Source organism: Larus michahellis, chromosome 2, assembly GCF_964199755.1.
Source record: "Larus michahellis chromosome 2, bLarMic1.1, whole genome shotgun sequence".
Classification (NCBI taxonomy): Eukaryota; Metazoa; Chordata; class Aves; order Charadriiformes; family Laridae; genus Larus; species Larus michahellis.
In genome coordinates, this window is record NC_133897.1 from 56808978 (window position 1) to 56836786 (window position 27809).

Consider the following 27809-nt stretch of genomic DNA (forward strand, 5'->3'; position numbering starts at 1 on the left):
GCACATTTAATGGTTCTCGTCTGCTTTGCTCCTGGATCGGTTAGGCAAAGTCATTTTTATTGTGCTCACACATATATGGAACTTGAAGGTTGATCAGAAAAGGTGTCTAATGGATTGTGGGTTCTGTAGAAGTGAATGGTCTCCCTGGTTGGTAGTCTGTAGTGTGCTTTCCTTGACATCATTGCCGGTGTTCTACCTCATCTCAGAGATCAAAGTAATCGTTCCCAGTCTTACCATAAACACCTTTCCCACAAGCTCAGGGCATCCAGTCAAACTCTTCTTTGCAAGAGAATTATTGCAGATATTCTTAATGCTGATCTGTCTGGTAGACTGAGAGAGCTGTGAAGTTTCAGGATAGTATGTCCTACAACGTGGCAGTGAAAAGAGAGACAAGGGGTGAGGGTTGAGAAGACCAGAGGGAAAAAGTGAAATCTTTGTGTGGAATGCCCTTCTTCAGTTTGCTCAGTGAGAGCATTCAGCATATATTAACCTAGTCCATGAAATTTACATTTTTTATTTTTACTGTTTGCTTTCATTGGAAGAGAGTGCAAAGTAAGCAAATAGTTTCAAAGTGTGTGGTCTCTATGATTTATATGTATTGCTCAGAACTATCGCTAACCAAACTTCTTGGTCTTGTTCCCATTTGTTACAGTAATTAAATATTAAGTTGTTATGAAAGGATTGTGCCCATCCCTTGAAAGAGAAGAGAATGTGGCTACTCCATGATTCTGTGGCACAGCTGATGCTTTATTCAAACCGATGTGTAAAGGTAGAGAAACTGTGTGCCAAGTTTATCCTATCTGGAAGGAATGTAACTGTTCTGGATCGAAAGCAAAACTGAGGATCTCCTGCTTTTTAATGTATTTGGGAACCAGAGTTTGATAGGGTTGGAGGGAGAAAAAAATCAACATACACTGTAGATATATTTGGTTGGCAGGGGAAGAGAGCCTGTGTACAGGTCAGTCAAGTCCTGAATACATCACTTTCTCAATTGCAGCCTTTAATCTACATTAAGACTAGAGAATACTTGTCCTTAAATGACCTTTTCATTGAATCAAATGGAATGACTCAAATCACACTGGAAACTTCAAAGTGTAACTGAAGACAAATTATGCAATAAATTAGAAGAAATACTGTAATTTTTCTGTGGCTCCAAGCCTGTGAAAGACCAGCTTTTCTCTTTGAGCACACCCATTAATACCAGGGAAGTACTTCAAGCACATAAATGGAGACCTACGTATGGTCACATAGTGTTTTACTGAGTAATTGCTGATTCTGTAAGTGACTGAAGAGACTGCTGTAAATGGGAATATAGATGGGAGAGGAAGGAGTGGCATATGAAAATGAATCTCTTTTTGAAAAATGTTGGTGTTATTTTTCAAAGATTTGTTTGGAAATATTGGTTTCACTTTTTATGGTTTTACGTTTATAGACCTCTCAAATAGATGTCTTTGTTCTGCACTGTCCCCAGCTGGTCCCAAAGATTCATTCAGCCTTCACACAAAGCTACTTGCTCCTATGCCAACCTTGGGAAGGAGCTCAGAGGAGTGTTCTCCCTTAATGCCATCTGAGAGCACTCCCTGTTGTGCTGACAAACAGGTAACTTACAGAAATACCGTAGCTAGCCTTTATAAAAGGATGGCATCTTTCCAAAATCTTAAGCAAGCTGCTTCATGATGCCAGTTGGAGCAATCAGCCTGTTGCTCTGTAAAACCCGCAATGGTTAGAAGGCATTCAAAAGTTACTTTAAGCCCTGCTCCAGAACTCACCAATACATACTGAGTATCCACAAGCCCTCAGCTGTTCCCCTCGTGATCTATCACTGGATGCTTTTAGGGATGCTACTATTCAACTTTATGAATCAAAAGGCAGTGCTGTCTTGCAAGATACTTCAAATCTGAGGGTATCTAACATCAGCTATTCTCAGTGAAAAGGGATTGTAAGTATCTTTACAGATTCCAACTGTTATTCACATAGGATCACCAGATAAGAAGACTCATAAAGATGAGTAATACACCTCTTTTACCATACTTGATATGGTGCAAGTCTTCCTCCAAGGGGAGGCCTGTAAGCTTTCAAATATTTTGTCCATTGACTGCCATTATCAGTAAAGGCGCCAATACAGTAACTGCTAATGAAAATAATCAGTACAGTTCAGATAATTAAAGCTATTAACTTCTCCTAAATATGAAATAATTCTCCAATTGCAAAAACCCAATGCTTTGTCCAAATATTGTTTGGCCTCCAAATTCTTCTTCCTGAGAAGTCTTTGAAGAAGCGACATGTAGTTTCTGCCTGGATGGCACTTGCATCCTTTGCATTTGACCTTGACAGTCCTTGTGGCGCTGGGAAGCTGCCTACTAATGATGATGGCTGGAGGCTGCATTTCAGTGTGTGCTGAATTTGATCTGCCAATAGCTTTTGAGACTAGACCATGAAGACCCACACTGTGCCCTCCCTCAACAGCGTTGATTTAGATTTAGATTTTTGGTGTGGAATGAAAACTGGCTGACCTTTTGTGCTCAAAGGGTTGTAATCAGTGGCGTGAAGTCCATCTGGAGGCCAATCACTAGTGGCATCCCCAAGAGTACACTGGGCCAGTACTGGATGACAGACAGAGTGCATCCTCAGCAAGTTTGCAGAATGTACAAAACTGGGAGGAATGGCTGATACACCAGGTGGTTGTGCTGCCACTCAGAGGGACCTTGACAGGCTGGAGAAATGGGCCAACAGGAACCTGATAAAATTCAGCAAAGGGAAATATGAAGTCCTGTATATGGTAGAGAATAACCTCACACATCAGTACACACTGGGGGCTGACTGGCTGGAAGGCAGAGTTGCAGAAAAGGACCTGGAGGTCCTCGTGGATAAAAAATGGAACATGAGCCAGCAGTGTGCCCCTGTGACAAAGAGAGCACCCTGGTCTGTATTAGGAGGAGCATTGCCAGCAGGCTGGGGGAGGTGATCCTTCCCCTCTGCTCAGCACTGCTGAGGACCAATAACCAGTGGATCCAGTTATGGGTCCACAAATGGGTCCCCTTCTGGGGTTTGTAGGACACGGACATGCTCATACTGGAGCAGGTCCAGCGAAGGGCATGAAAATAATGAAGGGCTTGGAGCATCTTTCATTTGGAGAGGCTGAGAGAGCTGGGACTGTTTATTCTGGAGGAGTGCAGAGGAGACTTGAGGAGATCTTACGAATGTATATAAATACCTGATGGAAGGGAGTACGCATCACCATAAGCAGCAACAGATGTTCTGGTTGTTTTGATTTCTGTGTTTTGGATTCAAATACTGACAACTGACCTGGACTTTTGATCATTTTATTGGAATTGGCTTATCTTTTAATTGGTCCCTTACATTTTGAAGGGTTTTTTCTGTGGAATCAACATGCAAATTGAAACGTATGCAAAGATATTTATGTATGGCTGATGATTGCCGTAGCATTTATAGGCTTAAAATTCATAAAGCAGGCAATAAATACAAGAGATTGACAGTCTTTCATTAGCACCATCAAAGCTGGCAAATTTTGAAAACTATTGACTTAGAGCAGTGCAAAGACTGGCTAGTTTGGCCTTAGATTATCTCAGTAAATCTTTGTTCACTCTGATAATAGACTAAGGTTAAGTTTGGCCTGCATCTTTACTGTATAGTCTATATAGCATTTTTGGACAATACTTGTAAACTACTTATCACATTTCTGAAAGTGGATAGAATTTATATTCCATGTGTTTAGGGAGGTTAAAATGTTTCAGTACACAAAGTATCTCAGGTATACAGTGTTCTAGGATCAAATTTGGAAAAGTGCTGAGTCTCAATGAGGTCCTGTAACATCCATTAGTCAGTGTGAGGTGTTGATGCATGCACACTGGACCTTGAGATCTGGTTTTGAACGTGCGTATGTTGATGTCGTGTACTATGTATAATTCAATGTGAATTTACAGATTATCTTCTTAGAAACCCCCAAGATCTTTATACCAAGCTGAAAGCTACGCCTTGGCATGCTATGCAATCTCTCTCTGCCTTTTCCATTAATAAGATGTGGACTAATTTTTTTTGGTCTGGTTTTTGTTTCTTGTCTTCACTGAGCGATGTCCTATTGCTCAGGATACCACATGGGAGTAGCAGGTTAAATCATGCTCGTGCTCTCAAGAATCTTATCAGAAGACCTCATTCTTTGGAAAAATGGGAAGGGAAAAAAGATTTTTGCCTTGTGTGTATGGTGCCTTTTATTGTGCTAATGTGAAATGATTCAATGTGATGGACAGCAGTTTATCAAAACAAAATCTCATTAAAATCTGTCTGCACTTTGCCCTTACTCTCCTTTGTATAATAAGATTGTGAAGCTTTCTGTGACCAGACAGTAACCTGTGGTAACCTGTAGTATGCGTACATTTATGGGTGATGAATAAACCCATTGTTATCACCCTTAAATGTTGGCATCAATATTGTGCTAATAACATTTGGAAGTTTCTGCTTTATCAGCAGCAATGACTGGCAAATAATCAGCTGTTTTGTAATGGGAAGCTTAAAATAGCAGCTGAAGACATTTGAGTTAAGCTTCATGGAAAAAGACACTGCTGCATTTATTATGATACCGTTTTTGTTGTGTAAGGATGACATGATTGTTGTTTTAGCTTTTTAGACATACAGTGCAATTAAGAATAATCAGTTTTCCCACACATTCCGCAAAGCAACTGAAGCACAAATGCTAATAACCAGGCCCTTAAATTTCGAGTGACTTCCGCTGCTGCATGGGCAGCCCACGGGTACAGATGCATGTTTCATAGTGGTATGCAGCTATTGTGTGATTGCAGTCTCCTTACAGAGATGCGAGTCTCAAAAGACGTCGCTGATAAATAGTAAACTCTTTTAAGATTTGCCCATACTACCAATTTAAATATATTTTGGAGTGCGGAGGAGGAGGATCTGTATATAAGTACATATGACATATATTGTGGGCTTTGCAATCTGTAACAGGCATCCAGACTAGAAGTTTAAAAGAATGTGTAAAAGAATTTCTGATTTGTGTTTACTGGAAGCAGTAGGTGGTCGCACCAATAAAAACTATATAGCGTTACATATGCACACAGATACGTGTAGTGTTTACCCCATAATTTGTGTGAAATGTGTGTGGCTCGTTTTAGAATTCAGAGCATCAGCAAAGACAGGTCAGGATTTGGGCAGGATGTTCAGAAAACAGATTTTGCCTGTAAATAAAGGTAGTAAGTTTATACTGACAGTTTTAATTCATACCTATTCCTACTGAAAGCTATTTATTTGGTGGGGCAAGTTTCTTACATAGTCTTAGATCAGGCTCTGTCATGATTGTTTTAGACAGAAATCAGCATGAGCAGATGTATCTAAAAAATTTTTATGCATTCATTTATGCATTCACATACAACTTTCTTATCTGTATTTTTCCCCCCAATTTTTTCTCTGTTCATTGCTTTCCTCAGTGTGAGTATGCAATACCTTTATACTATGCATGCTTCTAGACTTTTACTGTCTTGGGGCCGAATCAGTGGGACTTCTTTTGCATGCTTGGGACTAAACATTTGCTGAATTTCATCTTCGCTTGCTAAGAATCTTCGACTGAAGTGTTTAAATAAATATGTGAAAAATGAATTGCTAAACTTTATCACTAATCAATACTATTTACCAGGAAATGAAACATAGAGTGAGCAAACTGATATCCTAACTATGATGTAGTTACTTGCGTTTCAGTGGACATAATTTTCCACATACAAATTTAAAGCTCTGACTATACCAGATGTGGATGTAGTTGTATCTGTATGAAAGATTGCAATCTGGAATAGCATATTCCTGTTTGTGAAGAAGAATAAGCCACAGTGCTGTAAGAAGACTTTTTATCATTAAAGTGTTCCTACACTAGGGCTTATATTTGTGTGTTATTTTACGCAACTAGATAGTAAGAATTCACACCTTTAGATCAGAACATGATAGCTCATAAAAAAATTGATTTTTGAGAATGGACGATGAGTTTTGTTCTCTGCAAGAAAGTATTGCAAGGCCTTGTCACCATTAGTGCACTAGCCTGTGCTGGCCTCTTGCATTGAAGTCAAGTTAATAGCGAAAGAATTTTTCCCAAATGCTTGCAAAAATTGTGTTTGTAGTATGTTTGACTGAAACTGCAGTTACACACCCTTGTGTAAGGGAGAGGTGTGGAGGAAAGGGGAATCTGTTTGCATTATCCAATTTTAGAAGATGCCCTGACACAATGGTAAAAATCGAGGATGATGCCAATTACCGATTTTCTTTTTTTCCTGTGAAAATCTAAGTGGAGATGATTTAGATGGAATTGAAAGCTGTTATGTCCTACCCAGCTAAATGTTCTGTTCACCATTAAGTGTGCCGGGAAGGCTACTGTAATGAAGTCAAAAGAACAAAAATCCTCAAAGCTGGCAAAGAAGTCCCCTTTTCTCCAGGACCTCAATCTTGAGACCATTGACCAAGAAGATAGCTTAATCTCCAGCTGAAGAGCTGGAAAGATGCAGCCTATGCCTTTCATCCCCATTGGAGTCTCTAACTTGTCATTGCTATTTGGCAATTATTTTTTTTTTGGTGTATTTGGTCATGGTCTGTGACACCTCAGTGCAGCTGTCTGCTCTCAGTCAGGCTAAGGGTGAAGCTGAATAACTAACTCCTGGCAAGTAAGTGTTATCCTGGTAAATCCTTCTCAGTCCCTGTGAGTGTGGGACACATTTGCAAAGTTTCGGGCTGCCTCAGGACACATTTTCAGCAAATAAGGTTATCAACCAAGGTAACTTCTGGACTCTATAAAAACTCTAGAAGAACTCTAGAAAAGTGAAAAGGGCCACATCCTTCCTTGTGGATGACTTTGAGCCACTTCTAGAGAACTAGATACTGGGTCTGAATGGAAATGTTTAAGGAAGTCATTTGAACATTATTTACAAAGTTTTCACTCAAAAGATGTGCTAATATTTTGTGCTAATATTTTATAGTTTAGTTGCAGCTTATCACCTATCTTTGTTTTTCCAGGCTTTTAAGACTAAGGATGGCTACATCGTGGTGGGAGCTGGAAATGATCAGCAGTTTGTCACTGTGTGTAAGGTAATGGTCTCTTAGGCAACAGTACAGAAATATGTCATAGTTTCCGTTCTGACTAGGAAAATAATTATTGATTGCTTCTTATTTCCCCTTTCTTGTGAAAATAAGTAATGAGTATAAATTGTAACCCTGGGGCTCTGGCTGGTAGTTTAGGGGACTGATACGGGTTCTGTGCTTTGCCTCTGTATTCAGAACACCCCAATACCCAAACTTGTGGGTGGTGAACCCCTTTTGAAGTCTGTGCAGCTACACAGCTGATTAGCTAAAAGATGAACAAGCTAACAACCTTCCAGTTCTGGAATGGTGAATGTCATGGAAGTCACACCGGTGTCTTTCAGCAAGAAATGTGACACTGTTTCTCCAAAAAATACATGGTAGGCAGATCTGTTAACAAAGCAAAGCTGGGGGATGGATGGTTCTTGTGGCAGCTTGATCAGTAGCTGAGTGCGTAGTCCTTTCTAACACTAGTATGTGCTGGTCTGTGCTCAAAGGGAAACTTGTGGACTCTTTAGAAAAATATTATAGTATTGTGGGCTGACTTTAGAGTGGTGCAGAGATATGACATTGAAGAACAAATCTTCAAATAGGACTGCTGCCTTCAAAATCTGGTATCTTCATTATTTTGAAGTGACAGAATCTGACTCTGGCAATTCTGTTTTCACAGGGGGTAGCTTGGAAAGTTGTAGAATAGTTTTGGATTTTTCACATACTCTTTTTGTGTTCTTTTAATACCTGGAATTGCATTTCCCTGGACAGCGAATACATTTTAAGAGAGAAGGAGTGGTTGTAGGGAAACAATTGTTCTTAAATAAAGTGTAGCAACATTCCAAACAAAAGACCCAGTAACACATAAGCTGGGACAAGAGAAGTTTTGCATATAGCATTAGACAGCACTTTTTAAAATTAGAGTTCTACCTTTTTCCTGCCATTATGGTTTTTCTCTGGGAACTTGCATTTTTAGCCTAAATTAATCACACTTTAAATGAGCTGGCAGCCTCAAGAAATTGAGCATTATTTTCCTCCATTTGTTCATGTCAGACATTCCACATTTTCATGGATGTTCACAACTAATAACTGGAATATGTAGTGAGAAGTGCAATTGTGATTCTCTCACTGCAGTTCGGGCTGCATATCCCCACCTTGCTATCTGGAGGGGTCTGGTTTCGTTTGTTTGAATGGGCTCTCTTAACAGATAGCAAGTTAGCCTCTTCAAAGTTTTCTCAGTGGGTTTTCTTCATACAAGTGTCTGTCCACGATAGTTGGGTCATTATCTTAACATGAATGAACAGCGATGACTGAATAAGTGTCTACCTGCCACAACTCAGTTGTATCAAAGACTCATTGTTTCATAAGGGAAATCTTTCCAGAAAGTCCCAGGACACGGCTGTGAATGTCTTCTTGGTGCTTTATCACCTGAAGTGAAGAATTATATACCAAATGCCGGTCATACTGCCATCCTTGAGTAAGGCAGAGCAGAATATCTGTCTCAGTACGTTCTGACACCATGGTGTGAGCTAGAAGGCACTAAAAATTCAGACCATGTGTTCACCTCACTTTAGGGTGCAGCTGAGAGACTGTGTGACTTGTTACACACTCCCTCTGTAATTAGTGAGGAGTGAATGGTCCCCCAGAAGATGAGGCGGCGTTCCTATGATTTGTGTTACCTCAGAATCTGTAGGTCTAAAATTAAATGAGTTATATATTGGCCCTAATCTGCAGGCTGATGGTTTTTTGTTTCATCCTTATAAATTTCTAGAATTGAAAGTAGGAGGTACAAAACACAGAAGAATGATGATTGCTTGCATTTCAAATGAATTAAAAAATCAGAAAAGATAGCTCAAGTTTTGGATAATGGTTAGATTTTTCCATAAACCAGTTAGCACATTTGTTGTTAAAAAGAATGGTCTCTCTAAAAATTTATTGTAGCATGGATTTGGCCTGTTAAATTGCCCAGAAATGGAGTGATGTGGAAGTCAGTGCAATGCTGTGAAACCCTTTAGTGGTATGCTCTGTGCTAAGTCAAAGGTGATTTGGAACTAAAAATACCATGAAGTGGGAGAGCCAGTAAAGGAAGAGGACTTTATTACAGGAAGGCCCGCAACACCCTAGTGAACCTTTAGTAAATACAGAGACCACTAATTCAAACATTGGAATTGCTATTAGAGAACCTTTCCGAGATGAGCTGGTGCTAAAAATACAGGCTGTATGGAAGCTGTTGCCCTGAAGACACATTCTCTAGAGATGTAACAGCTGGCTCAAGCTGTAAACAATTGCAAACATTCTGCTTCAACCGTATCTTTTCAGGCAAGCAGAAAGAAAAAACTGGAATAATTCACTGTGATATTTTCAAAATCAATGACAACTAACTGTAGCCTGTTTGGGGACTTTGATAATTGCAGAAAAAGTTTGTAACGCTGCTGGCTGAAGTGCATTTCACAGTCAAGTGTTACAAAAGTGCATCCTGATGTGTGCCTGCTTTGGTCTAAATAGGAATACTGAGCAAGATTTTTCAGAAGACCGAGCTTTTATGTACAGCAAAGGAGAGTACAAACAGGTTTGCTAGTGTTGGAGGACAAAATACAGAGAGTGTAAACTTTGAAATGTGCATCTTGGATCTTGAAGGAGGCCTAGAAATGGAGAATGGCAGTTTCATTCCAAGTGGTCACAGTGATATAAAGAAAATAGCATTGGCAGTGTGATGCAGAAAGATGAATGGTACATCAATGAATAACTTCTCAAATGTGCATTTGTTAGTCACAAAAAATTAAGAACATATATAGACACGCAGCTTTACAACAGATGGACATTAAGTTAAAGCTGAAGTCAGTAACGTTAATTAAAACAGTAGAGTGAGCAACTCCATATGATCATTTTTCACATAACTCATCAAATGGAACCATAGTTTTCTGATTAATTTCCTGGGTTTTTAAGCTCTCATAAATAGGTATTCACTATCATTTACTTTGAACAACTGTGCATGATTTTTTTCTGTAAAGCACTGGTTTGTAACTCCAAAATAGCGGTATTAAAAAGAGGAGATAATTTTAAGGGGCTAGCAATATTGTTGCTAAACTTTCAGATAGGTGAAGAACCTTTCTAAAGCTAGATTATGATATGTTACAATTTTCATAAACCAGATTGTGTAAACATAGAAGGAAAAGAAAATGTGCTGTGAATTAAGTTTTGATGGAAGATGCTAGTTAATGTGTTATGCTACCTTGCAGATGCCATCTGCAGAAAACTTAAGTAATACGGTCATTGTTCTAACATACCGATGCCTTGGTTTCTGTGCTTAGTTTTGTCACTCTAGGTGACAACTGCGTCAAAGGTGATTATCTGTTTTGAATATCTCTATATATCAACTATTTGTTGAAAGAATACCTATTTTGCTGATGGTTTTAAGTCATCGACACTTACTCGCTTGGAAGGGAAGCCATATCCTTATTCACTCCAGCAAAGTGAGGAGTCATTAAATGATAGTGGCCTTGGAATGAACCAATCTCAGAGGAATTAGGCGAATTTTAGGTTTCAGGCAAATATCGGAGAGATTGACACCTGCCTATGTATCACTTACGTGTGATAATACATAGGCATATGGATTCAAGGAGTGAGTGAACACGTTAATAAGACAAAAATCCATTGAGGATCGCTAACTAGATAGGAAACCGCTCCAACTCAGAAAAGCCCTCATCTAAAGATGTTTGGAGCTTGGATTAATATTAAGGAAGTACCATGTCTACTAGCCCTGTTCTTTAGCTCTTCCTAAGCATCAGCACTCAGCCTCAGGCTATCCTGAAATAGGGTGATGGGCTATAGGGACATCAGCTTTGAGCTAGTACTGGTTTTTTGTAAGCCATCTTGGAAATAGCTCTGTAAAAAAAATGAAGCATGTGTTGAATGATTATAAGATTCATCATAAGTAAAATTGATCTTGAGTGTGTGTTAGTGATTAAAAATACATGAAGAATACAAGACAGTCTCTTTCTTTGTAAGCTTCCTGTCTGTCTTCCTCTGTAGTTGATGTTACTGGGATTTTTTTTTATTAAATTTGGAAAGTACAACTCATTCTGTTTATTTATGTTCTACATAAATACATTGTGGCATGAATAGATAAATTATATAGTAAGTGTTGATTGTCCACACAGCTACTCTGTCTCGTAAATGCCTCTACAAAATTCTAAGACTTATTCTCCACATTTAATTCCCTTTATAGTATAGTTCACATGGTCTTTGCACGATGGATAAATTTCTAATGTGCCAGGTGGGAGGTAGATAGAGAAGGTATATTTCTCCTTTCTTGGAGGTTATACTACCAATTTTCTTTATTAATTCTTTTGGAAGAAATCATAAAGAAAAACAATGACATTTCAGTAGAAAAACACCTTCTTCTTTTTTTTTGCCTTTTTGACAAAAATTACTGAAGTGGAAAGAAATATTCTTAGACATAGCTTTTCTCAGTATGGCATATGAAGTACAGTCATATTTCTTATTCTGTGACATATAATTTAATGCAGGACAATCCCACAGATCTCTCCAACCTCACGGTAATAATTTACAAACTCTTTAGTGTTCTACGGTAAGAATTTCTCCTAGCTAATGGTGAAAGCTATCAACTAAGATTTGGATCTTTATTTTAATTTCTGTCTTTTTCTGTACTTGTTATGTAACATTAACCAGGAGACATTATCTTTTCTTAATTTTCTAATATATATTAAAAGGTGAATGAGAAGGATTTTTGTAAGGCTATCTTAAATCGGTAATGAATTTCCTTAGCAATATAAATATCTCCTGCCAAGCACATTTCTTACTTACCTTTCTTTTTACTTAGATCCTGAATTTGCCTGAAGTTAGTAAGGATTCCAGATACAAAACTAATACACTCAGAGTCCAGAATAGAAAAGAACTTATTGATATATTGTCAATGCGGTAAGTTAATTAAAAGAGAAGAAATGACATTTCATCTGTTAATGCAAATAGTCATGTATAAGAAGCTCTCATCATGTGAAAATTTTACTTTACTCTTTCGAGATATTTTAATTTTTAAAAAAAGTATTGAGAACACTTACTGTTGTAAAATATATTGCCTTTTGCACACAGACTACAGTGTGGACTAGCAAGAAGCCAGGCAACAGATTCAAGTTTTCAGAAACCAGTTTAACTTATTTTTAACCATTAACTTGAATTTTAGTGAAACAAACAGTGCTTTCTGCTTTCCTGGATGTATGTAACTCCTGAAAATAAAATGCTTGGAGCGTTGTTTGCTTTTGCTGTGACTGGGATTTTAAGGTTTTCACTGAGAGTTGATGCATCCAAGAGAGTTCCCACTTGATGCTACTCCCTCACTGCTGGTTCTGTATTGTGGTACTCTGTGGCCCAAATTCTCCCTTGGTCAGTCCTTTTGAAATCAAAAGGATATATGCTTAGTATTCTGCATGGGACTCATCCTATTAAATACTTTAATTAAAAATTATTTACGAGGAAGCTCAGGAAACCTTTATTTGAGAGACTGAAATAGCTTAGTTATCTTCCTCATTCTGTTTGAGAAGGCCTTATTTCTGTGGAGTGCTTTTCTGTTTAGTGGAGAGGAGTTAGAGTTTATCATAACTTATATAGCACTAGAAAAAAAACTAATCTGTGTTAAGCTATGCAAAGGTAGCTTCACCAACACTTCATACTTCAGGCGACGAGTTGTCAATGATTCAAGAAAAGTCACACTATCTTTTTTGACACTTGGCCTTTATGAGTCTTTGTCAACAAATGCGTAACCGTTATTCAGGCCATTATTTTCTTTTTAGGAGAATGAAGTCAGATGCCTCCTCTTTTCATTCTATCTTAGAAACAAGTTTCAGCAGCGCACTCCTGCCCCTCCTCAACCCCACACATTTTTTTGGATATTGAGAACCAGAATCACCTTGCATTAAAGACTGTAGAGAGAGTGATTTTGCCTCTTTCTGTTGCACTTTTGTCTCTGTCTTACCTGTTCATTTTCAGGTGTCCTGCTCCCGATGAAATATTGAAGTACCAGGTGACTTTGGATTTTCAAATAATTATGGTACAAGAGTTCATGGTGAACTTTCGGAATTTATCTTTTACTTGCCTTCCTATAACAAATGTATTGTGATGGCACAGATGAACCCACTCTTCTGACAAGTGTTAAGCCCCTGAAAGGGAATAATTATCTTTTGACCTACTTTTGAGCTCTTACATTCTTGACACTTAATCTCAGTTTCAAAGTTGATTCATGTTGACTTATTACTTGGAGTTCATTTAATTTAATATGGCATTTATCTGATGTACTCTGGTACCTGTGAGAGTGCTGTTTTGCCATCCACAGATCAATTACTTAACGGCTTGTTGCTTGTGGTTAATTTTGAATGCAGCTGTTTGGTTTTTTTTAATGGACAATACCTGAATAAGAAGATAAAGTTCAAGAAACAGTTGTTTGAATGAATTGCCAGAATTCTAATTTGTTTTTATATCTGTAGCTATTAGTTCATCAGATTACCTCATTGCTCTTTCAATTACTGCTTTATGTCTTTTTTGTCGGAGTTTATGTTCTGTTTTATTAGCATCATTTAGGCTGAATTTCTGTGTAATTTATATGCAAGTACAAATGGGACTGTATACACGCTTTTGGAGTAGACGTTTCCAATAGCATTCTGTTATGTCATATTATTGTGAATTCATCTGGTGTTCAGTTTTAAAACACTGGCTGGAACAAACACCTTTGGCATTCTAATGGAGGTTGAATACGTTTCATACACATTCCACGGTAACTTTGCTTTTATTCACTAATGCACAGTTGTTTATAAAATTATATGTGGTTCATTTTTGAAGTTACTTAGAGAATTAAAATGAATACTTTCTCACTGCTGAAAAATGTCAGCCCTTGAGAAATGAAAGGAAATGACAAAACAGTAATGGCAAAATTTCACTGAGTAATACCTTAATTAAATCACTGATTGCTTGATAGTATTGCAGCTTCGAGCACATGGAACATATAAACTTCAGGTGCATTACTTGGGTAGAAACACCTGCAGACACTCCCATTCACTCACTATATGTACACTGCTATCCACCTCACAATGAATCTGTGGAGACATGAGCTGGAGCAGTTTAGAAGAGTTGTGACTTGTTTGACATGGGTTCCACTACAGTCGCTTTTGTTGAGATGAGCCCATCCTTTGTGTGGCAGAAGGCAAAAGGGAACATGAAAGTTCTTTAAAGATTTAGTCAGGCCATTCATCCATGTCTCATTTGTCTCATTTTGGTGCTGTGCCAGGCAGGTTGCATGTGACTTGAGGCAAAGTAGCTTTTTTTCCAGGGATGTTGCAATGGAAAAAGTCAGCAAACTTGTTTGGTGTGCTAGGCTGAGCAGTAAAAAGCAGGTGAAAATTTGCATCTATGTGTAGGAATCTGGTGATTCCTAAACGTTCCTTCTCTTTTCTACAAGCTTGGAAACATAAAAGGGAATTATTGTCCTGTAGTGGCATCCTTTGAGTGTTGCTGCTGATAAGGCCAGGGAAGAGATTCACAGATATGGCCTATGTCTGAACAGTAATTATGGTGACTAGAAGCATATGAGAGGAAACATATAGTTGTGTTTCCTTCCCTTTCCCCCAACCTCTTTTGCTGCCATTTTCAGTTTATACATCCTTCCTGTTCCACTAAATCATTGGTATTTTAAGCACCATTTGTATGGCAGATACTTGATGCTTGTTGCTCGCATATATCACTGCTGTTGCACAGTAGGTATATGCATATTTTTCCAAGCTGCTGGTGCTGTTATAATCTTGTTGAGCCAAGGTCCCACCAGAGCCTAGAGTAGGCTTCCATTGACCTATATAACGTGTCCCCTTCCTCCTATCTGTTTTGACCTGTTTCCAGTGGTATGGCTTACCTTTTCTTTTCCTATTTTTCTTAATTTTCAAAGTGGATTAACTGCAATTCATGCCTAACTTCTGAGCACTTAATAAGCACATGAAGAAGATTCTTAACCTCCTCCTCTTAAGGAAAAGGATTTTCCAGGTTTTATTTAGGAGTAGAAGGAGATTTTCAGACCCACTCAAAGGGTCAGGAACTCCCTGAAGTCTTGAGCATTTAATTCACTGCATGTGTCGAGCTGAAATTTTTAAAAACATCTGAACTCTGAATACCAAGGAGACAGTTGATGCCTTTCTTGTGCTAGGGTAAATGTTAAGCAATTGAGACTCTTTGGCCACAGTTTTATTCTAGATGTGTGGACAAAGGAAACATTGGTGCAATTGGTCAATGTTAAGGAATGCTATTTTTTTTTTTTTAAAAGGCTGTATCTTGGGAATTCTTGACTCAAATGACCTCTAATTTAGATCAATAATTCTGCTCACCACCTGCAGTAACCGTGCCAGATTTCAAGGCAGTTAGATAAGCATGGGGATTATATAGCACTTAGAAGAAATTGACCTTTAAACAGAAGACTTTTCAGAAAGGTGTGAAATCACCTATTCATCAGAGTCCGATGTCCTGAGCTGAGTGAGAATACAAGATGGAGATGAATATGGCTTGAGACATAAATGTAGCTTGAAACAACAGCTCCGAGAGGTGTGAATTGCTCCATTCATTTCGGAAAGAATTTTCTCATCCTCTCTCTTCTCTGACAGAAACGAGGAGTGAAGCACATCTGTCCTTAGCTCTTCACCCCAGCTTGCTGTCTGCTTACAACATCTCAATTCCCTCTGTAGAGTACACACTAAAGAGAGTGGGGGCAAGGGGGAGAGCAGGTAGGGGAGGATAAATTCACATATCCATATCGACTGTCAGATCTCAGTGAAAGGGACTGAAAGGTAGACCACTCTGGAGTGTTACGCTGCTTCCGAGAGACCCAGCTCTCACACTGGGGCAAAAGGGAGGAATTACAGAAACTGGTCCCAGACTTCTTGAGAGGGGGAGTGTTTTTCAGTTCGGTCTTCTAAGAGGAGATAAATACAATGCTGCAAGGACCACTGGGTCATAGGATATTCACAGGCAAGAAGGATATAGGCCTATGGGTTATTTTGTACTTGCTTTGCTACTGGTGATGTTGTTCCTTTCTCACCTCTGGTCCTTGTCCTGCTACCTTTTTTTTTTTCCTTGTCCCCATCATCTTCCTCCGGCTCCCCCAGCTTCTTATTTCCTCTTTCTCTTCCACTGCTAATGCTTGCACATCTACTATGTTTGCTTTACAAAAAAAGGAAGTTTTGGTGCCTTCTGTATCTTCCTTTTTATTTAGGTGACATTTTCTCCAAACGACATTAAAGCAGAACTCTGACAAAAGCAAATTGCCTCCGAATGCCTTCATTTCTTGGGTGTGTGCCAAGAGTCAAATTTAAAATGACCCTACCTGGGTGGAGGTCAAGTTCAATGGCTACTACAGAGGCCCCTGAGACTCCCAGCTCATGTGAGAACTGACAGACTACAGAGCGCTCTGGTTTTTATGTTTCCAGTGGAAACCTCTGGTTTGTGCGTTAGATGTACATCTATCCACGAGAACCGAGTTTTAATTGTTGCTCCGTTCCGCCCCCCCACCGCCCTTCCACTTTTACCTTTGCTTCCTCTGGAATAGAATAGTAACCAGGCACAATGTGGATTATTTTGTATGTGTGTGTACATACACATACGTATGTGTATATATGCATACATATGTCAAGACATACAGCGTGTGCATGAAATTTGAGATGCATCTGTGCAAAAGCTGGTATAATGCCATTTTTAAGAGAAGCTGCTTTGAGGAAGGGGGCTTAATCTGTTGACCACCTCCTTCAAATTACTCCAGAAGCTGAATGTTAATCCTACCCTTCACCTCAGTAATGTAGACACATTTTAAGACAGAACAGAGTGTGTGGGGTTGTATGAGTGCAGGAGGAAGGGGAACTGCAGCCTTTAAAGTGAAACAGCTCACATAATAAAGAACACAAATTCATCATGATTAGTGCTCCTGTAGTTACAGCTAAATTATTGTAGACTTAAAATCAGAAGTGTTAGAGCTGGAAACAATTCAGAGTGGAACTTCTGTTCCTAGCACATGTATTTTAAATTCCTTATTCTTGATTGTGCACCACAGCTGCATGTTGTGTATGTAAGTGCGAGGGGAAAAGGAAGGAGCAGGAAGGAAGCACAGAGGAACCTGATCCTCAGTTAATGAGATCTTTGCTAAATTGTTTCCACCTAGTAACAGAAGAGGAGGGCACCTAAAGGGGAAAGCGTATTGTAAAATGTTTGCTTCTCCTGATGCGGTGCACTGTTAAATTCACACCTGTTGAGACACGCCCAGTCGCTGTCAATCTCCTTCTCCATCCCCATCGTTTCTTTTTCTAAACTAAGAGCCTTGCAGACTGAAGTTGCTGTTGATAACATTACAGCAGTGAGTATCTGGTTGTTTACTGCTTCAGCAAGGCAGGTGTCTGAAGTTTGAAAGATAATTGACTTCAATGTGGCACAGCTGGTGAGGTTTACCTTCCCCAGTCATCTACCTCACCATCAGTGCCTAGATGGTTGAGTTGTGTGGGCATCATCTACCAGATTGCTACAGTTTTCTTTAAAATGCTTTGTTTTAAATTGTTACTAGTTTTTTGTTGGCTTCTATGTGTGCAACTGAGGGAGATCCAAAATGTCTCAAGCATCTGATTTTTGGACTGGGTAAGCTAATGTATATTTTCTGTGTGGTTTTTCTTTTTTTTTTTTTTTCCTTCTCACCATTTAATAAATCTCTAAGTGTGTTAATGCATGTGTGAAGTTCAAGATCCTTCCTGGAAAGAAACTTGCTATCTTTTTTCTGATGACATACATTACTAGCTACAGGGTTGCTGAAATCAAGGGAGATCTTTTTATTGATTTTGGAATGAGCTTTTTGACCTGACCCTTGTTAGCTCTTTACTACCCTTGAGTAGTTAAAAGACAAAGAACAACAAAAGGCTCAATCAATACGGCTTTCCATTATTCTCAATGTGCTTTTACTGATGTGTGTTTACCTAGCTGATTTTCTGTTAATTTGCACTTCCTTTGGCGTGATTATAGAAGTTACAGTCTTTTTGCTTACTTGAGGAAAAAGAGAGGAAGGCTTGGGAAAAGGAGTAGGTTTCTAATGTACGTAGTCTAAAGTTACTTGAATCCAAAAAGAACTAGTTCTGGAACATGCTGGATTTTACTACTCAGGAGCCATAAGAAACACATTTTACAGTATGACTGTGTTTGTTTCTCTCTGGTATGCTATTCTTTAAAAAAAATCATATATGGTTTTAAAACAGCATGCAAAACTTCATAAAGGAATGTGAATGTATATTCATCTCTAGCACAAATTCTGCACAAAAAGGTGAAGGCTTGTTAATAGTTCTATTAAACTGGTAACTTCTAGTACCTAAAGGGGGCCTATAGGAAGGATGAGGAGGGACTCTTTATTAAGGAGTGTTATGATAGGACATGGGGTAATGGTCTCAAGTTGAGAGAGGGTAGATTTAGATTGGATATCAGGGAAAAAATTCTTTACCGTGAGGGTAGTGAGGCACTGGAACAGGTTGCCCAGGGAAGTTGTGGATGCCCCATCCCTGGAGGTGTTCAAGGCCAGGCTGGATGGGGCTTTGAGCAGCCTGGTCTAGCAGGAGGTGTCCCTGCCCATGGCAGGGGGTTGGAACTAGATGATCTTTAAGGCCCCTTCCAAAATGAACCATTCTGTGATTCTGTGTACTTAAAGTACACAGAAATTTTAAAATAAGTTTCAGGGTAGGTTTGTGGTACCTACAAATGTCTGGACTGTAATTTATGTAGCTACCACTTACAGTCTACTATATGTGATGTCTTTTAAGGTAGTTGACGTATCCATCAGCAAAACATGTCAGTACAGTCATGTTGATTGCAAAGATTTTAAGGGTCTGCTATGGTTTGGTGAGGGATTAATCAGTAACCAAGAGGAGACTAATTAGACACTAATGTAGAGGTGCTGTTGAGTAAATACCGTAGTATTCATTTTGAAAGCTCTAATTGTAGATTTACTGTACACTAAGGGATAATGATCCATTACTTGAATTTTTCAAAGAATTTTTTTATATGACTTTTATTTTGTATAGTCTCTTTCGTAGATGCTACTGTAAGAAACTGTACAAACTATTTTACTGAGTTAACTACCCTTAAAAAGATGATTAGTAGTGAAGAGAGGAAAATACTGTAGAAATTTGAAAGTAAATAGACTGTTGGTAAAACAAGCCAATGCAAAAACCATAATGCAAATCCGGGTTGTGCTAGAAAACACAAGAATGCTATTGTGGGCTTCAGCAAGAACAGAGAAGGTTTTTGTGATTGACTGCATGTAAAAAGCTATTACTAATCCTAGATGTTGCTGTTCCATCTGCATTTGGTAGCTGTCCAAATTACTTCTCTAAACTAATTGCCATAAGCTTCCTATAGAAAAGAGCAGTATTTTTCTTCAGTAGTTGTTCTAAACTTACTTTGTATGGAATTGGATGGTTTTATCCCTCAGAGAAACATGGATGCCTTTCCAGATAAGATGTAGCAATGATTGAAGGTTTCCTAGGAAACCTAGAAAATGGGATATATGCAAAGAATGCACACAGAGCTGATTAATTCATGCTTTAGAAGCCTTTACTTCATTGAAAGAATATTTGTAAACTTCATTTCCTTTTTACAGGATTAACAGGATGAGAAACTTAGTACATTTTAATAGAACTCGGGTATGTTTCTAACTCATTAAAGCCATTTCATCCAACTTGTGCAAGTCAAGCAGACACTTTCTTTTTTTGTGATTAATGATCCATTCTCCCCTTTTTATTAGAATTTGTTAGAAAGCAGAAGGGCATTTGTGTCTTGCTTGTTAAAAAGCAAAACTACACTTGTGGTTTGTGTAAAGAAATAAGGTGCAAACTCTTTTTATCCAATATCTAATTTTTGGACATTTGGAAGCTATTTCTTATATTGTGCTGTAACGTTTTTTGATTAATTTACTGAGTGTATAGTTTAAATTTAGAGTTTTTCTTTTAATGGTGCCTGCTAGATTTATGAATTGAGGAAAAATATATTTAGCTGTATTTCTTCCCATGAAATAACATTTCAATTAGTTCGGCTCATGCTACACTTTCTATTCTTATAATATTTTAAAGCATGTAGTATCTTTAATGTTAAATGTTTCAGAATCTGGTGCCTCATTTCAATATTGCAACTTCAGTAGCTTCATGAGTGCTGTGTAATTCAATGCAGACGAGGCTTAAACTACTGCTTCAAATGCAAATACGACATCATGGACATTACCCCTTTTAGTGAAGGAAGCCTTAGTGTAGGCTTTGCAGTAAAGGTCCTAGCAGCGGGTTTGTTCTCTATAGGGGTACACATCCTTCTTTTTTCAGAGGTGCTTTCGTAAAGGGCCTGCATTCAAGCTTCACACCACACTCTAGTTCAGTAAAAAGTAGATTTATTTTTTTTGAACTTCTAAAATACTGGCAATAATTGTAGAAAACTAAGGTACAGATTTAAAATTATTCTACAAATAAATCATAGCTACTTTAAATGGCATTTATGTGATTATATCTACAGCAGATGGAGCATTTCAGAGGGAAAAGGGACTCGTGGAAATATATGAAGCTGTAGTGTGAATCGCATGGTTGAGCTCTCCTTAAGTGACTGAGTATCACTGAGGTTCTGTGGACAGAAAAAGATGTATTTGCAAATGTCATGCTTCAGAGTTCAGATGCTGTACAGTCTTGGATGCTGTTTTTCTAGCATAAGTTTGGAAGATGGACCATTGTTTAGCCTTGTACGTGTTTCCACCAGTCATTTTATTTATATGTGTATAGAAAAATTACTTTTTTCTCCATTGAAAGGCAGTAGATGACGTAAATTTCTCAGTTAAGAAAAATATATTATATTCTAAGTAGGATATTTGTAAAAGACAATATCAAAGCACTTGAAACAAGTGTTAACGGGAAAAAGACCGGCCAGGCCTTGTAGATATATTGTTGCTGATAGAACTTTTCGTTTTCAGGAGAGAATTTAATCTTTAACTTCTCTTGGAAGTTTTTCTTGAAGGTCTTTACTCGGTATTTTGGAGTGCTGAGCATGGTATCAGTTGATACCTAGCAACCTAAACATCAGCCCTTTGCTATAAAGAGAACTTATATTTATTTGTGTAAGTGCTATTAAAAATTATATTTAAATGGAGGGAATGATACAGGCTAGCAAAAAAAAAATAAAATTCAAAGTTTATGCAGCTTGTGCTGCTGACATCAGAGATGTAAACTTGGGCATTTTTTTATTCACTCCTTATTTTTTATCACATCTTGAAACAGTGTTTCTCCCATAATGCAATGCAACAGATATTTTAATATATAAAACACAACTGAATGAACCGAATAGTTGCATGCTGTTGCTCTCAAAATCTGAATAATAGACCTTTATTGGCAGTGGTGTTGTTCTGTTTTGTTTTTGAACAGTTTGTGTAACAATACACTCTCAACAGCCTCTTTTTACCACAAATAAAGGAAGCTATTCTGCAGCAGATTTAGGTCAAGAGTTTCAATTTCAAGAGAAAATGCTGCGTGTCTCCTTTGAGGGTGATGGAATGTGGGATTTTACGTCTTTGATTGAATTTAAGGCTTTTAGGAATTCTCTCCAACCACCAATAAATAAATTAATAAGGAAGACTAAGACAATTGTTAGGTCCACTCAAAACAAATATTTGTTAAAACAGAACACCACTTGTTTTCTACAAAACTGTGGTAACTTTTTTTTTGTCTGTGACATAGGAAGGAAAAATCTAAGCAGAAGCTAAAATTTCAGAAATACACCTTATTGAGTCACTCATAATAATGTTACTGAAGAAGAATGTATGTCCTGAAAATTATTCAGATTTACCATGACGTCAGGAGGTAGCATACTGATTATACAGATGTAGATAATTGACACTCTCCTTGAAAAGACTTCATTTTCGGACTGTCCTTTAAATCCAAAAGTTGTTTGTTCTTTTTTTAAACTCGGGAGGATACTTATAAACTCTTTCTTCAAAAGAAGTACGAGGAACATAACATAGCAGGGCTTATTCATTACTAATAGATCAAGGGAATGTTAATAAAAATATTAAGAATTAGTGATGGTCTTCAGCACCATGGTTATGATGCTGAGTCCAAGAGCTCTCTTGTAGATGTGCTGTCTTCTGTGAGAAATTAAATGGTAGTGGAGGTTGAGGTGTCAGAAAAAGTAGTAGCTGAAAAAAGCTTTTAACTTATAAAAAGGGACTTAGTGGTCCATGAATTATGAAGTGTGTCAGGAGGGAAGTGGCTCAGCTGCTAGCAGAGAATCAGCACGGTTTTGTATAAATACCACCAATAACTGATGGGAAACAGTTTTTTGTGCGAATGAGGCTTACACTGTTCAGTAATTTGAGCCCCAAACCTTATTAACAGAAGGCTATGAATAACAAGAATGTATGGATTATGACAATTGTTGTGAAACAGAGTACTGAAGGGAAATACAAGTTATATTTTGAATTAAACTCATCCTTTCCTAATGGCTGCAATCACTGAGGAGGGAAGGTTATTTACCTCTCTGTAGTTAACTTTTTTCCCCCAGTTTCCTGTAAAGTACCTAAGTATGGTTTAGCAATAGAGTACTAAATTAAACGGACCCTAGATGTGTCCAAGAGTGGCATTTTCTTTATGGCTGACTACATCTTTGCCATGAAATAACTTTAATATTCAATGAGGTGTATAACTGAAGAGTGCAATAATCTTATGTCCGTTTTCTTCAGAAGTGATGCTTCATTTTATAATACATTTTGCACTTTTAAAGCCTTTTATTCTGATTTTTCTGTATTATTGCGCCTTCCGTTTTTACTGGCATTATTTTTTAACTTCATGTGTATTCAACAGTAGTAAAGCTTCTATTTCTGAGGAACAGCAGTGCAAAACTTATGTATTTTCCTATGTATTTGGAGTGCAAAATGCATTTGGTATCAGGATTTATTCCCTCAAAGCTTGGCGAAGTCATTCCTTCCCAGGGAGAAAGACATTAACTGCGAAGCTTGGATCCATACCTACGCCATCTACTTAATATAACTGTAACTTGTCACCATCACTAGGTTTTTTTCTTTAGTCTAAAAGTAGCATGAAATACTTTGCAGCCGATCTTTGCATATGTATAAAAATAAGCTTACAAAGTTTGATTTTGTCCTGATTTAGGGGGGGGGTTTTTTGTGCTTTTGGGCTTTGTTAACTTTCTCTCAGAAACTTGGAAGGGTTTTATAGTAACGTGCTAGAAGTAAAGCTGAATGTTACTGACATTGTTCTGGATAATGCGTAAGGAACTCTGAACTGGTGAGCTACAGAATACCAGTAACTGAGTGTCCCTTATCAAGGTTTCTATTCATTTTGTTTCCATCAGGTCTTTAAATCTTTTCTGAAGAAAACGTGGTGCTACCAGATACAGATTTGAATGCTTAGAAAGAAATAGGATGAACTTTCTTGCATGTGATAAAAGGGCGTGTAGCTCTGTTCACCAGTGTAGGCACAGAGTGTATATATACGCTGAACCAGCTGTCCTTAGGATAGGTTGTACAATCATACAACAAATAAATATGTAATAGATGTTGTTATCTGACCAAAAAATGTGGCTTTTAATCCTGACATGTGTTCTGGATGTAATGGAGGAAAAATGCTGTGGTGCTTTATATCAGCTTTTAGTGAGCAGTGTCGTATGTTAGACTCGTACCCGCATTATATCTATCTTTTTGTTGTTAAATATGTACATAAAAGAAAACAAATGTGAAGCACGTTAGTGTAATTAAGGACTGGAGGAAACCCATTGATCCTTATTTGAAACTGCTGATAAATTTAGCTTTATATCATTGCTGGATTGCTTCAGATGCTCAGATAGAAATAGAAGTCAGTTCAGCTATGTTCTTTGCCCTACGTCTTTGGGGTTTGTATTTCTGAAGAACACGTGTAGTACATTTTTATCATGTTATTCACTGCCTGGGAAGAAATCAGTGGGGAAGAGTATGGAAAGCAGTGAGAGAGGGTGGAGACATACTATGTGTTTTTCGGAATCTGAAAGCACGGAGTTGAAACCACATGCTTCTTATTTGCTCTTAGGTTTTCAGAAAAAGCAACGATCGAATGGTTGCAGCTCTTTGAAGGTAGTGGGGTTCCATATGGCCCAATCAACAATATGCAGCAAGTATTCTCGGATCCTCAGGTTGGTTCTCACCAAGTCTTTTTTATGTGTTGTACATGTGTGTTACAAATGCTGAGTAATGATCACTTTTCCTGCCACTCAGTCCTGGTTTCAGCTACTTTAAAATGGGATTTGAGAGTTATATGGTGGATTAAGTTATATGGTGGATTGAGTTTAAGCCAATAATATGGCATAATAAGAAATAAATACAGATTCTTAAATGAATTCTATGTTTGGTAACACAGATTTTGCCATAATACATTAAACCATAGGTATTCGATGCCTTGGATGGACTCTGTCTTTCAAAAATAGCTGGTAAAACAGAAAGAAGCTGTAATATATTATGTAATTGCATTTTTGTCAGATAAATATGCAGAAAAGTACCTTTGTTGCTGCCCACAAGCAACTGATTTTCTATATGGAGTATGGATAACCAGAATCTATACTGTTTGAAAAAAATGGGCAACTTTTTGACTGGAAACAGAAAAATGAAGTCATATATAGAAAGATTTTAACCTTTTCCTGGCCTGGTGGTTTCTCTGGCTGAGACTGCTTCAGACTTTTATTTATTTATTTGAAAAAAAAATTAACGCTTTCACTGAATTGCATCTATACTTAAGTATAATAAATATTTTTACTTTTGAGTATCTGTAGAGTTATGATATTTGCATATTCCCTGATCCCTCCCCTTCTTGTCACCCTCTGGCTTGTTATGGGTTAAAGGGCCCAACACAAACTGAATTATATTATCTTGAATATTGTAACAGAGTATTTTACAGCTATTCTGTTGTGTGATGAATCTCCTTTAAATTAATTTCTAATAATGGGAGTAACCAGAAAAATGATTGGTCATTGGAGGAAATAAAAAGCAGCCAATTTTGTACGTGTCCATGTCGACTGTCAAGAAATGTTTGTCGGGATTGTGAATATGATTGTAGTCTTTGGGAAAGAAGAACAGGCAAAACAATCTGTATCATAAAAGAATATATTTATAATAAATATGTTTGTTATAAATATGTTTATTATACTTTTGGCGGTATAAGAAGTTTGCAAGTAAAGAAGGTTGGTTTTTTTTCTTAAATAAATATGTTCTTTCTCCTTAAAATGATGTAGTACCATGCTGTAAAGTATGCATGGGCCAAATTTTTCACTTCATAACTTTCACAGGGATTAAGGTTGGGCTTTGAAGAACATGCAGCAAGAGTCTCTGTTTTACTCAGAACGTGGTTTACTTGGCTGTACTTGGGGCAACACTGGAAAAATACTCTTTGCTTTTTTTTTTTTGATGCTGTGAATTTTAAGAAGTCAGGCCCACTCTGAAAGAGACATCTTTTTAAAACCTAGTATGTCGTGGGATGGCCGTTACCTCCCAAATTGAAAAGAGGTTAGCTTAGTTACCTTGCTTTTGTTAGAATTCACCTAAATATTAAATAACCTTTCCATAAAAGGTATCACAGTGCTTTGCAGTCAGATACCACCATATGGCAGGTTTTTCAAAATATTTTCCCTTAAAGAGGCAAGCTGATCTATTTTTTTTCCTCATGAAACTTCTTGAAAACATTCTTTTCTACACCCTTCTCTGAAATAAGTGGCACTGAGACACTGTGCTCTTATTACTATTGGAAATGAAATGTCAGTATTTGTGGCAGTGCTGCATGCTATACATTTATTTAGTTTCTGGTGCTGCTGGCCGCCTTAAGTATTTTCACACAGTTATTGTTCTGTTTGAGGGGAGGGGAAAAAAAAGAAAAAGACTGCAGTTCTTTCCTCTTCTTCTTGAAATATGCAAAAGTGTTGGTATTTTAAGGTATTGCCCTTATGGCAAGATACTTGCTTCACATCACTTATGTGAAATTAAGCTCCCCACTCCACCTTTACGTATTGGAGAGGCCATCCAGCGGACCAGCAATTTGGAGGGTAGTACGCTCATCCTCTTAAGTATACTTTTCTAACTTCTACAGAAATTTTTATTTTGATGGTGAAGACTTCAGACCTTCACAGGTGACTTCATTGCCCCGAGTCATTTATCCGTAGCTTGGATTTAGAAGCTTAGGGATAGTTCAAGCAAAGTTTTTCCCTTTTCTTCTAGACTGCAGTTTTTTGCCGTTGTACCGTGCCCAGTCTCCCTCCACTTGCTCATCCTTCTGCTGCTGTATAGGTGGCATGCATCTGGGATAAACACATGTGCTTGCATATCGCTTTGCTCTTTCATAAGCTAGTCTGCAATTCTGGTTTCTGAAGCCTCAAAAAGCATGGCAGCACCCTGATACTGTGTCTAAGACTAGGGAAGAAGTCTAGCAACACCTGAGAATCCATAATCTAGGTATCCTCTGCACTTTGAAATCCCAGTTAAAAGAGTGAGAACCTAGAACCCACCACCAACAACGTACTGTAACCACAGCAAGATTTTTCTCACGTGTGTAAAGCTCAACTCAACTCAGTCATTAAGTATGCAAAATTTGTAATCGTTCTTTGCAGTGCTCCCATTATAACGTGGTGGGGGTTTTTTGGGCTCGATTTAGATCAGGAAATGCATTTCTCGAAAAGATGTCACTCAGCGTGAATTTAATAACCTTACTGTATAACAACAAGTAAAAACAGTGTGATGTAAAATGAGAGAGTTTATTATAATGCAGTAATGTGCCTTTCGTAGTTATTTGCTTTCAACCGTTGCAAAGACTCCAGAAAAAACCCAAACCTGGTGGTACTTCAATATATACAAACTCTCATAGAAAATGCCTAGATTTTGCTAAACCTCTTCAATTTAGGTGTTACCGTCAGAATTGGATCTAACCACAATTCCATGTTTTAACTTCATTTTATTGCTGTTGTCTTCCTATTTGACGTAAGGATTTGGTATCTGTAATGCAGCCATCATTCCTTGTAAGTGCAGTCTGGCACCATTAGTGACCAAGATCCACTGCGTGGATGTCAACAGTCGTTGAAGCATGTGCCAGCTCAGCTGTCAGTAATGCTGCAAGGGGTGCCCCGGGCTGGTACCAGCCAAAGACAGAAATTCTGAGAGGGGGTTGGAATAATGCAAGGGAGGAATGGAAGCGAGTCTGAGGAGATAGGAAAGACAAGTAAAAGAGGTGGCTGAAATGGTTTAATGGAATGTAGTCGGCTACAGGTGGGTTGTGTTTTCAAATTTTATTTTATTTTAACTAAAAGGACCTCAGAACTCTTAAGGCCAAGAGTGATTTGTATAACTTCTTCTATAAACTGAGATAAAACAACACATTTTTGATCCCAGGACATTTTGTTAATATCATTAACAGCTTCAATCATACTCCAAGTGAGCTGCCAAGAAACATGAAATTTTTTTGCTAAGTTGGAGTGCCAGGTGGTACTGTTTTTTCCATGAATGGAGTGAAACATCCACTTTTCCCACTGATTATAATCTTTTATTCGTTTGTGAAGTTAAAATGAATACCACAGGCATTTGTACTGCTAAGTCAATCAGTCTGTGGACAGAAGTATATGTGTACTTGTGCATGTATGGATAAACAGGCTGAGAGAAAGAGGAGCAG

The 27809-nt window shown here is 37.9% G+C and overlaps 1 protein-coding gene across 9 annotated transcripts in view; it reads left to right on the forward strand.

Moving 5' to 3' along the window:
* The window catches only part of SUGCT (succinyl-CoA:glutarate-CoA transferase), a 336115-nt gene that overhangs the window by 119274 nt on the left and 189032 nt on the right, over positions 1 to 27809 (forward strand). For 8 of the 9 annotated variants that reach the window (XR_012585571.1, XR_012585572.1, XM_074575598.1 and 5 more), the window contains 3 exons: positions 7024 to 7095; positions 11921 to 12018; positions 24198 to 24300. Coding sequence is in view for 7 of the 9 variants with exons in the window: in XM_074575598.1 (XP_074431699.1) it covers positions 7024 to 7095; positions 11921 to 12018; positions 24198 to 24300 (273 nt within the window). In the remaining 2 variants the exon portion in view is untranslated. The remainder of the gene's footprint in view (positions 1 to 7023; positions 7096 to 11920; positions 12019 to 24197; positions 24301 to 27809) is intronic. The other variant, XM_074575603.1, reaches the window with a different exon arrangement.